This window comes from Pseudorca crassidens, chromosome 6 (genome assembly GCF_039906515.1).
Source record: "Pseudorca crassidens isolate mPseCra1 chromosome 6, mPseCra1.hap1, whole genome shotgun sequence".
Classification (NCBI taxonomy): Eukaryota; Metazoa; Chordata; class Mammalia; order Artiodactyla; family Delphinidae; genus Pseudorca; species Pseudorca crassidens.
This window is the reverse complement of record NC_090301.1, coordinates 50,987,326-51,000,711: the sequence shown is the minus strand read 5'-3', so window position 1 is coordinate 51,000,711 and position 13,386 is coordinate 50,987,326. Positions and strand designations below refer to the sequence as shown.

General features: G+C 37.2%; 1 protein-coding gene across 31 annotated transcripts in view; it reads right to left on the bottom strand.

Annotated features, from left to right (window-relative positions):
* The window catches only part of PDE1A (phosphodiesterase 1A), a 366,044-nt gene that overhangs the window by 51,550 nt on the left and 301,108 nt on the right, over nucleotides 1-13,386 (bottom strand). For all 31 annotated transcript variants that reach the window (XM_067741316.1, XM_067741315.1, XM_067741312.1 and 28 more), the window contains 3 exons: nucleotides 7,830-7,911; nucleotides 5,250-5,370; nucleotides 4,047-4,192 (listed from right to left, as the gene is read on the bottom strand). In XM_067741316.1, the coding sequence (XP_067597417.1) occupies nucleotides 4,047-4,192; nucleotides 5,250-5,370; nucleotides 7,830-7,911 (349 nt within the window). The remainder of the gene's footprint in view (nucleotides 1-4,046; nucleotides 4,193-5,249; nucleotides 5,371-7,829; nucleotides 7,912-13,386) is intronic.

Genomic DNA, 13,386 nt, shown 5'->3' with positions numbered 1-13,386 from the left:
TATACAGTTGGAAAACATTAACAAAAACAACTATTCCATCACACCGGAAATCAATCAAGGCAACACAACACTCTGAGAAGCATTTACTGAAAAATTTCTGGAGATTCAGGTAAGAACAAGAGAAACCTGTGACCTTCTTGCCTGGAGCTACTCCCAACCTCCTCCGCCAACCCCAGCTTGAGAGTGGAAAACAGCTTTGCTGCCAGAGGAGGTAGACTCAGTTTGGGTTGGGACAAGAGAGAAACAAAACCCTGTTTTCTCCAACATAAAGGTGGATTTAGTTTAGAATAAATGGGGAAAACCCACAGCTTTGCAAGCCTGAGATTGTGGTCCAAGTTTGGGGTAACTGGTAGACCAGCAGGATTTAACAGAAAAATCCTAGCAATCAAAGAGCCCTGGAAGGGCTGAGATAGCTCTCCACTGATTATCTGAGGAACATCTCTGACTGGCTGAGGAAGAACCTTGAGAGGGTCTTCCTGCACTAGTTTGATCTTTCAAAACAATGTTAGAAAGCAGTCTCATATTCTTGAATTTCAAGAAGATGTTTTAAATGTTAATTATTAAATATAAAGTCTGTATTTCTAAAACTTTAAAAAATATCAGTTACAAAGTTTTCTAAGGTTTTTGTGTTATTTGATGGAAAGGTAAAATTATTGGTTAACCTCTTTGTTATTTACTATTGATTATACATTTAAAATCTTCTAATTAATTATGAGAATAATAGGAATAGAGTGCAAATGTTTCAAACCATAAAGGAAATAAATTAGGATAGAACAAAAACTTAAGCAGTAAAAATGAAGGCAAGAAAAGTGGGAAAAAAAATAGTAGATTAGGACTATCCCTCTGAATTAAAAAAATGGACGGATATTGAATTTTCTTGAATGTTCTTTCTGCGTCCTTTGAGACGCATTTTTCATCTTTTATCATTAATATGGTGAATTGCAGTAATAGAATTTTTAAATGTAAAACCAAATTTGCACTTCTGGCATAAACCCGATGTAGTAATAAATTCAGTCTGCAAACCTATGACTTCAGTAGAGGTAAACAGGTGCCCTCAGGAGAGATTGTGGCTCCAAAGTTTCCTTATTTCTCTGAATTTCTGTTTTATCTTTATTTGGACAGGTCCTAAGGGTGTCAATTTCTTTTCAACAATATTTCATCCAGCATTGTTAGTTGTTTTTACCATATTTCTTTAAGTTTATCTAGATCACCATTGCATTGGAAATAGAAACCGAGTGTACAATTTTATAAATAATGAAAATTGGACATTATTTGCTTTATTCAAACTATGTGTACTCTACACAAATACCCCTTGGAAATTATATTATCAAAATACTTTATAATTTTAATTTGCTTAAAGCCAGACTTCCTGTGCTCAAATCTTGGTTCTACATTTTCTAACTGCAGAACTAAGTTATTATTACTCAATTCCAGAAATGTAAGTTGAAAACTTTATGCAAATCTAAAATTTACCTCTGTGTGCAACACAACATTCAATAGATCACAGTGCCAGAAAGTTTATTAGGAAGGGAGCAATTGTAGCCCTAATACAATTTTGACACAATGTTTTCTTTTATGACAAATAGGTTCCAGGTGATGGGTTGATATTTGGGGTTCACTGTTGTTCATTTTAGTTAAAACTTTCTTAGAACAGAGTGTATCTTGGTCAATTGGATTCTTTGGATTTGTTGAAGATAAATATTTCAAGTCAATTTTTTCAAACTTTCTTGAAAGATATGGGACAGTAAAATAGGAGGGAGTGGGAAAAACCTTGGGGTAAAGAATCAGTTTTGACTCTAGTGCTTAGAAGCTGTGTGATCCTCGGTTTCCAAAAGTATAAAATGGGGATAATACTTTCTACTTCACAAGGTTGTAGGAGAAAATAGGACAATACGTCTAAAATGCCTGGTACATAGGAGGGGTTTCAGAAATCTTGTTTCCCTCCTCTCTTCCCTTCATTGCTGAAAATCTAATATATTCATTCATTTTCCTTTCTGAATGAATATATTCAAAGTGAAGTTTAAGCATTCATTCTTTCATTCAAAACCACATTCAGTAAATAATTTTACAGCACCTGTAGTATGCCAGGGACATGCCAGCTCTGAGAAATAATGACAATACAATAGATATTGTTCCTGTTTTCAAACAGCTTATGGTCTAGCGATTTATATCTTATAGTGCTTCAGGGTCAATATCATGAGTATAATTTGTTCATATAGAGGGGAAATTCTAGTCACTTGAAGTCTCCAGTTAGATGGGTTTGAAAATGTTTTAGTATGGTCATCTGGATCTTGTATTGTGTGATGTTTTTTATTGAGTGACAATAATGTATGACTACAAAGACCCTTCGTAAGGGCCAGGAATAGCTATATAATTGCAAGGCGCAGTGCCAAATAAAAATAAGGCCCCTAGCTCCAAATTTTTTAAGAATTTCAAGATGATGATACTAGAGTATTTAATTATGCATAGGCCATTCTGAGTGGGGGGTGGGGGAGGAACTGTGTGATCACACAGGTTATACATCGAGGAAGTGGTCCTTGTAATGGCTGTATAGAGCCACAAATGTTTGGGAAACTCTGTTTCCTTTCAACTAAGATCAGACTTAAGTGGCTGGGAGAACACAAGTTACAGACTCAGATGAAGGCATTAGATTGGTATTTTTAAAAGTTTTCTAATAGCAGAGGTGGAGAAATAATGCAGCCCCATTCAGGATTAACTAACTATTTAATTAAACAAATATTTACTGAGTGCCTGTGATATGCCCAGCACTGTACCAGGAGCTGAGGAAACCCTGGGAAACACAGTAGACCACAACCCGACTTTTGAGGATTGTACGTTCCCATGTGGAAGACAGAGGATAAGGAAAGGAATAAATCAACATCATTGATTATGGACTAGTGATACCACTTTGAAATGACTAAACTGGGTTTGAATAGGGGAAACCAGGACAGAGGACATTACTTTTAGTGGTCAAGGAGGGTCTTTTTGGTGGGCGGCCTAGCATGGGGTTTTAGGGCACTGCATTTGTAGAGGAAGAATGAATTTCAGCTCCTTCACTTACTAGTTGTGGGATTTGAGGCCAGTCACATAACTGTCCTCTGCCTCAGTTTCCTTATCTGTAAAATGGGAATGATAACAGTAAGATCCATGTGAGAATTTAAAAAGTTATTAAGTACTGTGTTTTTCAAATTAGAAATAAAATACAGATTGCAGAGGGAGGAACACTCCAGCCAAGGAATGAATCAGCCAGCCAAGAAGGAATCAGCCTTGCAAAAGCTCCAAGAGGAGAATTCCTGGCTGAAGAAACAATCATTGCAAAGGCCCTGGGGTATTATAAGAACCTGCCAGAATGCCACTGTGCAGGGAGTATAAAGCATGAGAGAGATAGGTCCATGGGATGCAGCATGAAAGGAGATGGGCCAGATGTGGAATTTGAAAGCTAATTTCCTGCATGAAGGATAATGACTGATACTAAATCACATGCCTTGGAAACCAAATAGACTAATTAATCTGAATAAAAAACATGTCAGAAATACAGAGCTAGCCTCCCATTTGTTTTCTTTGGTAGCCGATTACAAACGATTCTCCCAACTCATCCGTGAACCTGTCAGCCAAAGAAGTAACTTAGCAAAGCTGAAAAAAACATATACTCAAATCTCTAACACTAAGTGTTGCATTCCTAATGCAACACAAAACTACTTGGAAAGCCTAAAACACAGGATCAAAAGCACCTCTAGAAATGAACAGGATGTTACTGTGCCACATAAAGTCTTGTTGCTCTTTTATTGTCCCATCCTTCACATCCACTTCACTGCCACCCATGTCAATACTTCTGCAGCCCACATGGCACAAACAGAGCAGAATGTCTTTTTATTTAACATACAAACCAATTTTCTTATGAATAGTCAAAGGGTAGCCAAATTCTAAACACCTCCAAGGGCTTGCATATTTTATAAAAGAAGAAATCTAGGGGGAAAAAATCCAACATCTCAGAGGAGGAGTTAGGACAGAGAGAGATGGTAGTAAACCTTCATAAACAACCGTACCTTGAGCAGCTAATTCTTTCCACCTCTCTTTGTTCTGCTGGATGATGTCCGCCAGGTTGTTTTTGAAGCTCTTCAGGTCCACGCTTGCAAGGGAGTAGTCTGGGGAATAGGTTCCATCATTCATGGTGCCTTTCATATTTGATCGTCTAGAGGAATGAGAAAGATGTGATAACATAAAGGTGCTTGAGCTAATAGTAACCACCAAAGAAAACAGGAAATACCAAGGGCAGTATATGGGATGAGGAAGCAAAGCCTGAAACACGTTACAAAACCAGCTACAGAAGCAGAAAGGCAGCTGCTCAGGCCCAGTTTTGAGCACCTGTCAGAGCTGCTCACCTCCTACCTTCCTCCCCTCATGGAGAGGGCCAGGCTCTGTTGGGATTCCCAGAGCAGCAGGTCAGGGCCCACATGTATTATGGGGTGCGGGTGGGTGAGGCCTAATTAGAGCAGCAGACCCTTGAGATGAGCTGACTTAGTGGTGAGTCCACTGGTGAGCAGCACAGCGGCATCATCATTCTGGAGCTAAAAGTGGGGTAATGGTCCCTGCCCTTCCGTCACCATTTAATCTCTAGGATAATGTGGATCTTTCTCAGGTAGAACATTCCCTCAGTTTCCTCATTAGGGCAACATTTAGGAAATGCTGGTATGTTATTTGGAAAAACTATGTGTTCAGATGGACAAGAATTTAGCATAATTTTTCTGCAACTGGAAGTTTTAAATAACATCCCTTAACACATTTATCATTGAAAAAAAATCTAGATTGAAATATTTTAAGTTACATGTTATACAGATCCACTGTATTCATGTCATCTAAAAGGCTAACTTTGATGTAGGCATCTTTCTAGACATACAATTGGGCTGTGATTGATTTGTTAGCAAGCCAACACAATGCCCGTCTCCCAACTGCCCACCACTACCAGACATGTTACTATATCCAGGACATAATTCATACATTTTAATGAAAATTAAAATAATATTTATTCTCTTGAGTATTGAATACAATTCTGTTATACTCCTTAGTACTTTGATATTTTTTGTAGTGGACATCAAATTCCTAATTTCAAAGGCAGATGCAATATATTGTAGAGCCATTAGGTGGCAATACTACCTAATAATTCTTCTAAGAATTTCCTGCCTAATGTAAGGAATAATAAAGATAATCATAAGTAAAAAGGAAAAGATGCAAAAAAGAAAACATCAAACCTGCTTGCTCCATAGGAAGGAGTTTTGGTTTTTGAGTCTTCCTCTATAAGAGGAATAATAATTTTCTCTGTTGAGTCTGTCAGAAGAGAAAATGTTGGCTCTACTATGAAATCAATGAAACCTACAAAAGCAAAAACATAAATAAATATATTCAAGTGTTACAATTTCCTGAATTCTAACATTAGTAATAATGCAGAGATTCTGATGCTCCTGATAACAAGTTTCAACTACAACATTGGTTCAGCTTACCCCTTGCAATTTTTTTTTTTTTTTTTCCCCGGTATGCGGGCCTCTCACTGGTTGCGGAGCAGAAGCTCCGGACGCGCAGGCCCAGCGGCCACGGCTCACGGGCCCAGCCGCTCTGCGGCATGCGGGATCCTCCCAGACCGGGGCACAAACCCGTGTCCCCTGCATCGGCAGGCGGACTCCCAACCACTGCGCCACCAGGGAAGCCCATTGCAATTATTTTTAATCCAATAACACAATCTTTAGAGAGAGTTTAACTGTTCTACAAAATCATCTCTCAAGCAGTGGAAGTGATACAATTTAAGCTTGCTAACTCAAGTGTATTGGGTTTCCTACTTAATATTCAGCCTCATCTTATTGTTAACAATAATTTCAGCTCTAACCAGAGTCAATCTATTTTCCTCTGTTAACGAGAGGGATCACTCTTCTTTCTGAAAGGTCTTCATTTGTTCGTTGAATTTTATTATTGACTAACAAGAAATAATATGTAAGCTCCAAAGAAACTAAATAATTGAAGTTTTTTTCTCAAGCCACAGGAAGGCAGCCACTTTTTTTTCTCACACTGTATCAGTCAGAGCTTTCTGCCAGTGTGTTAATATTTCAAATTGCTGTTTATTATTCCCAGGATGTAAAGCTTTAAGTTCGCAACGTGTGGGCGTATTCTGTTAAATCAGAACAGAGAACAGCATTAATCCCGCCACTTTGAGATGACAGGATTGAATAAAGAATTTTACATTGAAAGTACTCATCAAACTAGAAAATGACACACACAGAGAATGGGGCAAGGTCCTTTCGGAGCATTTACCACCTGTGTTTAGGTGGAGGAGGAGACAAGCTCTGTGTACATTCAACACCCGAGGTCCCAGGAGAGGTGTGGTGCTGGAAATCAAGCACTTGTTGCCTTAAACACAACTGGGAGCAACAGACTACCATCTGAACTTAAGAGAACACTGCGAGGATGCTTTTTAAATGATAGTGTCCTGGGAAATATCTATATTTAAAAAGTATCCTATCCATCAGAAACTTGGATAAAGTAATTCACATTTCAAGTAATTGTATTCACCATAGCATACATTAAGATGCATTTTTTTTTTTTTTTTTTTTTGCCATACGCGGGCCTCTCACTGTTGTGGCCTCTTCCATCGCAGAGCACAGGCTCTGGACGCGCAGGCTCAGCAGCCATGGCTCACGGGTCCAGCCGCTCCGCGGCATGTGGGATCTTCCCGGACCGGGGCACGAACCCGTGTCCCCTGCATCGGCAGGCAGACTCTCAACCACTGCGCCACCAGGGAAGCCCTAAGATGCATTTTTAATTCAAAAATATCAATAGTTTTGTGTTTGAATTGATGACTTCAAGTTGAGTCAATGTTAATTGACCACCAGGGTGTTCTTTCACGTTTTGTCTATGGTTTTAAATGCCTGGGATCTAGAGACTATCAAATGAGTCACCTCTACTAACATGGCAGCAATTTACATTACGGCAATAAGCCTCACACACTTCTATTCTTCTCAGCTTGCCCAAGGAGGTCCTTAACCTCACATATTCACAACTTCTAAACGATGAGAGTCACCTGCGTTATGGTAGCTAGGAAAACAGCTGTTGGAACATGGGTAGGAAGAGGGGAAAGGTGAGAGCAAGAAGCTTTCTGACAGCTGACCACCACTTTGTAGGAGGTGGTACCAGACCAACTAGAGAGGTAAGGCAGTCATCCTTATATTTATTGATCATATAGATCAGTAATGAAGATGCTGGCCCAGGGAATAACTATTACAAATATATGAACCATGCAGCATAGCAATAATATGTTTTAATCATGGGCTGGACTTGAAGTCTCCAATATAAGCACAAATGAAAAGGATAAATATGGTTGGGAGCAGTATCATTTTACAGATTTCCGGTTGTTGGCTTCCCTATTCATATCATAAGAATTTTTTTCCCAAAAGAATATGAGCTTGTATATTAAGAATATTATGCAAACAGTGATAACAGATATATTAATATTTTCATTGGATTGTCCTAAATACAAAGGATTGAATTACAGAAAATAATCAGCAACAAAACAAGAAATGCTGTTGCTTGCAAAAGAAGAAAGTCCTCTATTTTGTAAAAGGATTACAAAGAGAATAACAATTATTATTCACTAATACTGCTTTATTGAGTTCATTTTGTGAGAATGTTTCAAAATTCTTCATTCACCACCATATAGATCAGTCTAAAGATCAAATTCATCATGAATATGGAGTGAGGTTTTCATGGGTGAACAACATCATGTATCCATTTGAAAACTGACAGGCACACACCCGCTCTCCACAACCACCAATCCTCAGTATTACCTATTTGGGACTGCGCCACCATCGTTGACTTCCGATCACAAAGTGGGGAAAATGGAAGCCCTAATTCAGCTTCTTTATCTCCCTGCGGAAAGGAAAGCCCGTTAGTACAGACTTGGTGTGGAGAAACTAAAAGCAGCTTAGATAAAAAGGCTTAAAAAGCTGCATATTTTATTTCTTAATTAGCATTGTGTATTTATCACAAAACAAAAAGCTATTGTTCAAGTTCATATAATTTTACTCACATGGTCTCCTTTTGGGGATATGTTGCATATGGCACACATTGCAGAAGTAAAAAAACATGAACATTTTCAGCACCTAGAGACTCCACATTGGTATTACAACCCCTTGATTATAAAGAGACAAACCTTTGCTCTTTGGAATTTTCTAAAGTCACCATAAAATAGTCATCTCAGTGTGTTATTTGGCATTTAATTAACAATCCATCTCATGGATTTTTCTGCTTCATTTTTCCATGCCAAATACATCAGCAGACCTTCAGTATCAAGAATTCATGATTGGACGGCTTTTTAAATTTAAAAGTGTATGAGCATTTTGAAACATCTTTTTACTTATTAACCAAGTTTTACTGAATCTCCTACAGCAAGTAATGAGGAATATCTGCAACATTCTTACATTCTGTGTGCATAAATTTTATTTTAATGTATTCTTCTCAGAGAAAATTGAAATGTCAATGATTTTTTATTATTTGGTCTTATCAATTGTAGATTGAGCACAAAGGTTAAAGAATTCCATTTTTGTTTGGGTTAACATCATAATTAGATTTTCGTTTCCTGAAATAAAGGTGGCTGCTCTGGACAAAGCTTTATTATGATAAGGTTTATCAAACATTGGTTCTTTGCATTCAAGATGTGCTCACAGAGAAAAAGGAGGTAGGATACTTTACTTGCCCCATTCACTTCAACTGCCCAGACATTTGAAAGAATGCTTTGGGTTCTATTTTCTCCTAATCTGTTGGTTGTATACCTTCATGGGGTACACTGGCCTTGCATAAGACCACAACTTAGAATATACGGTTGAGATCAGGGGACAAAAGGGAGTGGCCTTTACTTTGTAGCAGAGCCCATATTACAAGGCAAACCTGTCTGAGAACTTCAGTTTCCTTTGCTTCCTCTAGCAGCTTTTCATCATGATCTTTACAACTTTATGTCAACATGTGGCTTTAAAGTTTTTATTGATGATGTTTTCTAGTGCATTTACGCTAAACTATGCCTCTGATTAGAAGGGAGAGAAAGTTTGAAATGAGAATTGCTTGGAAAAATCTAGATACAGTCACCAAAGAAGTAGGCAAAGTAGCTACAAATAGGAATGTCTCACTATGTCATGACTTAGAGAAAATAGGGCAAGAATTTCTGTGACCTTTCCCAGCAAGCCTCACCATTCCCCAAGAGAATAACATCCATTCCATTTGGAATTAATATTTATACTTGGCTTAAGGGACAGATGCGGGGGGGGGGGCAGAAATTACTGTGTCATTAGCCTTGGAGTCACAAGACGCAGAGCTAAATCACTGCTGTTCAACAGGCTGTCTCTGTTACTTCAGACACATCACAGACTTTGCCGAAATGAATTCTCTGTTACCCAACTCAGTGATTTCGGTTGACTTGTTTTTAAGAATAAGGATATAATAGTATCTACCTAATAGGGTTATCGTGAGGTTATCTAAAATAATTTATGTGAAGCCTAAGGACACTGACTAATATATAGTCAATAGTCATTAAATGTTAGCTAATAAGAATCATAATTCATAATACTAGCTAAAACACAGAGCTGTGCAAATTAGAGGTATTTATGAAGTCTAATGCACATCTTGGATGGTATTAAACCACAAGGAAAAGGATTACTACTTAATTTACAGGTAATGGGGAGGCATTGGCTTTTCCCCTCTTTATTCTATATGGAATTGACATAAGAGGAATTCTACTTTCGAAACACTAATTTGTTGGCAGTGTGGGAGATGGCTTGGGGTAAGTTTAGGGTGAGGCTTGTGCTTCAAACCTGAATGAAAAGGAGACTTTGGGGCCACTAATAGAAATAAGATGATCTGGATGAGGGCTTGATTTGAAGACTATTATGAATTTGATTTTAACATGTTGAGAATAAAGTGAAAGAATAATATTAATAACTTGCTAAAATATAGATGATATTACTATTATTAAAGTAGAAATAAGGCTACTCATAGACTTCATGGGAAATATGATACTGGGGATTCCTTTTTTTAAAATTTAATTAATTAATTTTTTTATACAGCAGGTTCCTATTAGTCATCTATTTTATACATATTAGTGTATACATGTCAATCCCAATCTCCCATTTCATCCCCCCCACCCCACCCCGTGCTTTCCCCCTTGGCATCCATATATTTGTTCTCTACATCTGTGTCTCTATTTCTGCCTTGTAAACCAGTTCATCTGCACCACTTTTCTAGATTCCACATGTATGCGTTAATATATATATTTGTTTTTCTCTTTCTGACTTACTTCACTCTGTATGACAGTCTCTAGGTCCATCCACGTCTCTACAAATGACCCAATTTCATTCCTTTTTATGGCTGAGTAATATTCCATTGTATACATTACCATATCTTCTTTACCCATTCTCCTGTCTATGGGCATTTAGGTTGCTTCCATGACCTGACTATTGTAAATAGTGCTGCAGTGAACATTGGGGTTCATGTGTCTTTTTGAATTATAGTTTTCTCTAGATATATGCCCAGTAGTGGGATTGCTGCATTATTTGGCAATTCTATTTTTAGTTTTTTAAGGAATCTCTATACTGTTCTCCACAGTGGCTGTATCAATTGACATTCCAAACAGTGCAAGAGGGTTCTCTTCTCCACACCCTCTCCAGCATTTGTTGTTTGTACATTTTCTGATGATGCCCATTCTAACCAGTATGAGGTGATACCTCACTGGAGTTTTGATTTGGATTTCTCGAATAATTAGTGATATTGAGCAGCTTTTCACGTGCTTCTTGGCCATCTGTATGTCTTCTTTGGAGAAATGTCTGTTTAGGTCTTCTGCCCATTTTTTGATTGGGTTGTTTGTTTTTTTAATATTGAGCTATATGAACTGTTTATATATTTTGGACATTAATCCTTTGTCCATTGATTTGGTTGCAAATATTTTCTCCCATTCTGAGGGTTGTCTTTTCGTCTTGTTTATAGTTTCCTTTCCTGTGCAAAAGCTTTTAAGTTTCATTAGGTCCCATTTATTTATTTTTGTTTGTATTTCCATTACTCTAGGAGGTGGGTCAATCACAGATCTTGTGTGATTTATTTCAGAGTGTTCTTCCTATGTTTTCCTCTAAGAGTTTTATAGTGTCCAGTCTTACATTTAGGTCTCTAATCCATTTTGAGTTTATTTTTGTGTATGGTATTAGGGAGTGTTCTAATTTCATTCTTTTACATGTAGCTGTTCACTTTTCCCAGCACCAGTTATTGAAGAGACTGTCTTTTCTCCATTGTATATCCTTGTCTCCTTTCTCATAGATTAATTGACCATAGGTGCATGGGTTTCTGTCTGGGCTCTCTATCCAGTTCCATTGATCTATATTTCTGTTTTTGTACCAGTACCATATTGTCTAGGTTACTGTAGCTTTGTAAAATAGTCTGAAGTCAGGGAGTCTGATTCCTACAGCTCCGGTTTTTTTTTTTCTCAAGATTGCTTTGGCTATTTGAGGTCTTTTGTGTTTTCATACATATTTTAAGAGTTTTTTGTTCTAGTTCTGTAAAAAAATGCCATTGGTAATTTGATAGGGATTGCACTGAATCTGTAGATTGCTTTGGGTAGTATAGCCATTTTCACAATGTTGATTCTTCCAATCTAAGAACATGGTATATCTCTCTATCTGTGACATCTTTAATTTCTTTCATCTGTGTCTTATAGTTTTCTGAGTACAAGTTTTTACCTCCTTAGGTAGGTTTATTCCTAGGTATCTTATTCTTTTTGTTGCAGTGGTGAATGGGATTATTTCCTTAATTTATCTTTCTGATCTTTTGTTGTTAGTTTATAGGAATGCAAGAGATTTCTGTGCATTAATTTTGTTTCCTGCTACTTTACCAAATTCATTGATTAGCTCTAGTAGTTTTCTGGTGGCATCCTTAGCTTTCTGTATGTATAGTATCATGTCATCTGCAAAGAGTGACTGTTTTACTTCTTCTTTTCTGATTTGGATTCCTTTTATTTCTTTTTCTTCTCTGGTTGCTATAGCTAGGACTTCCAAAACTATGTTGAATAATAGTGGTGAGAGGGGACATCCTTGTCTTGTTCCTGATCTAGAGGAAATGCTTTCAGTTTTTCACCATTGAGAATGCTGTTTGCTGTGAATTTGTTGTATATGGCCTTTATTATGTTGAGGTAGGTTCCCTCTGTGCCCACATTCTGGAGAGTTTTTATCATAAATGGGTGTTGAATTTTCTCAAAAGCTTTTTCTGCGTCTATTGAGATTATCATATGGTTTTTATTCTTCAATTTGTTAATATGGTGTATCACATTGATTGATTTGTGTATGCTGAAGAATCCTTGTATCCCTGGGATAACTCCCACTTGATCATGGTGATATGATCCTTTTAATGTGTTGTTGGATTCTGTTTGCTAGTATTTGTTGAGGACTTTTGCATCTATATTCATCAGTGATATTGGTCTGTAATTTTCTTTTTCTGTAGTACCTTTGTCTAGTTTTGGTATCAGGGTGATGGTGGCCTCGTACAATGAGTTGGGAGTGTTCCTTCCTCTACAATTTTTTGGAAGAGTTTGAGAAGGATGGGGGTTAGCTCTTCTAAATATTTGATAGAATTCACCTGTGAAGCCATCTGTCCTGGACTTTGTTTGTTGGAAGATTTTTAATCACAGTTTCAATTTCATGACTTGTGATTGGTCTGTTAATATTTTCTACTTCTTCCTGGTTCAGTCTTGGAAGGGTATACCTTTCTAAGAATTTGTCCATTTCTTCCAGGTTGTCCATTTTATTGGCATAGATTTGCTTGTAGTAGTCTCTTATGAGGCTGTGTATTTCTGTGGTGTCAGTTGTAACTTCTCCGTTTTCATTTCTAATTTTATTGATTTGAGTCAACCTCCTCTTTTTCTTGATGAGTCTGGCTAATGGTTTATCAATTTTGTTTACCTTCACAAAGAACTAGATTTTAGTTTTATTGATCTTTGCTATTGTTTTCTTTGTATCTATTTCATTTATTTCTGCTCTGATCTTTATGATTTCTTCCCTTCTACTAACTTTGGGTTTTGTTTGTTGTTCTTTCTCTACTTCCTTTAGGTGTAAGGTTAGATTATTTGAGATTTTTTTTGTTTCTTGAGGTGCGATTGAATTGCTATAAACTTCCCTCTTAGAATTGCTTTTGCTACATCCCATAGGTTTCTGATCATCTTGTTTTCATTGTCATTTATCTCTAGGTATTTTCTGATTTTCTCTTTGATTTCTTCAGTGATCTCTTGTTATTCAGTAATGTATTGTTTACCCTCCATGTGTTTGTGTTTTTATGTTTTTTTTCCTGTAACTGATTTTTAATCTCATAGCATTGTGG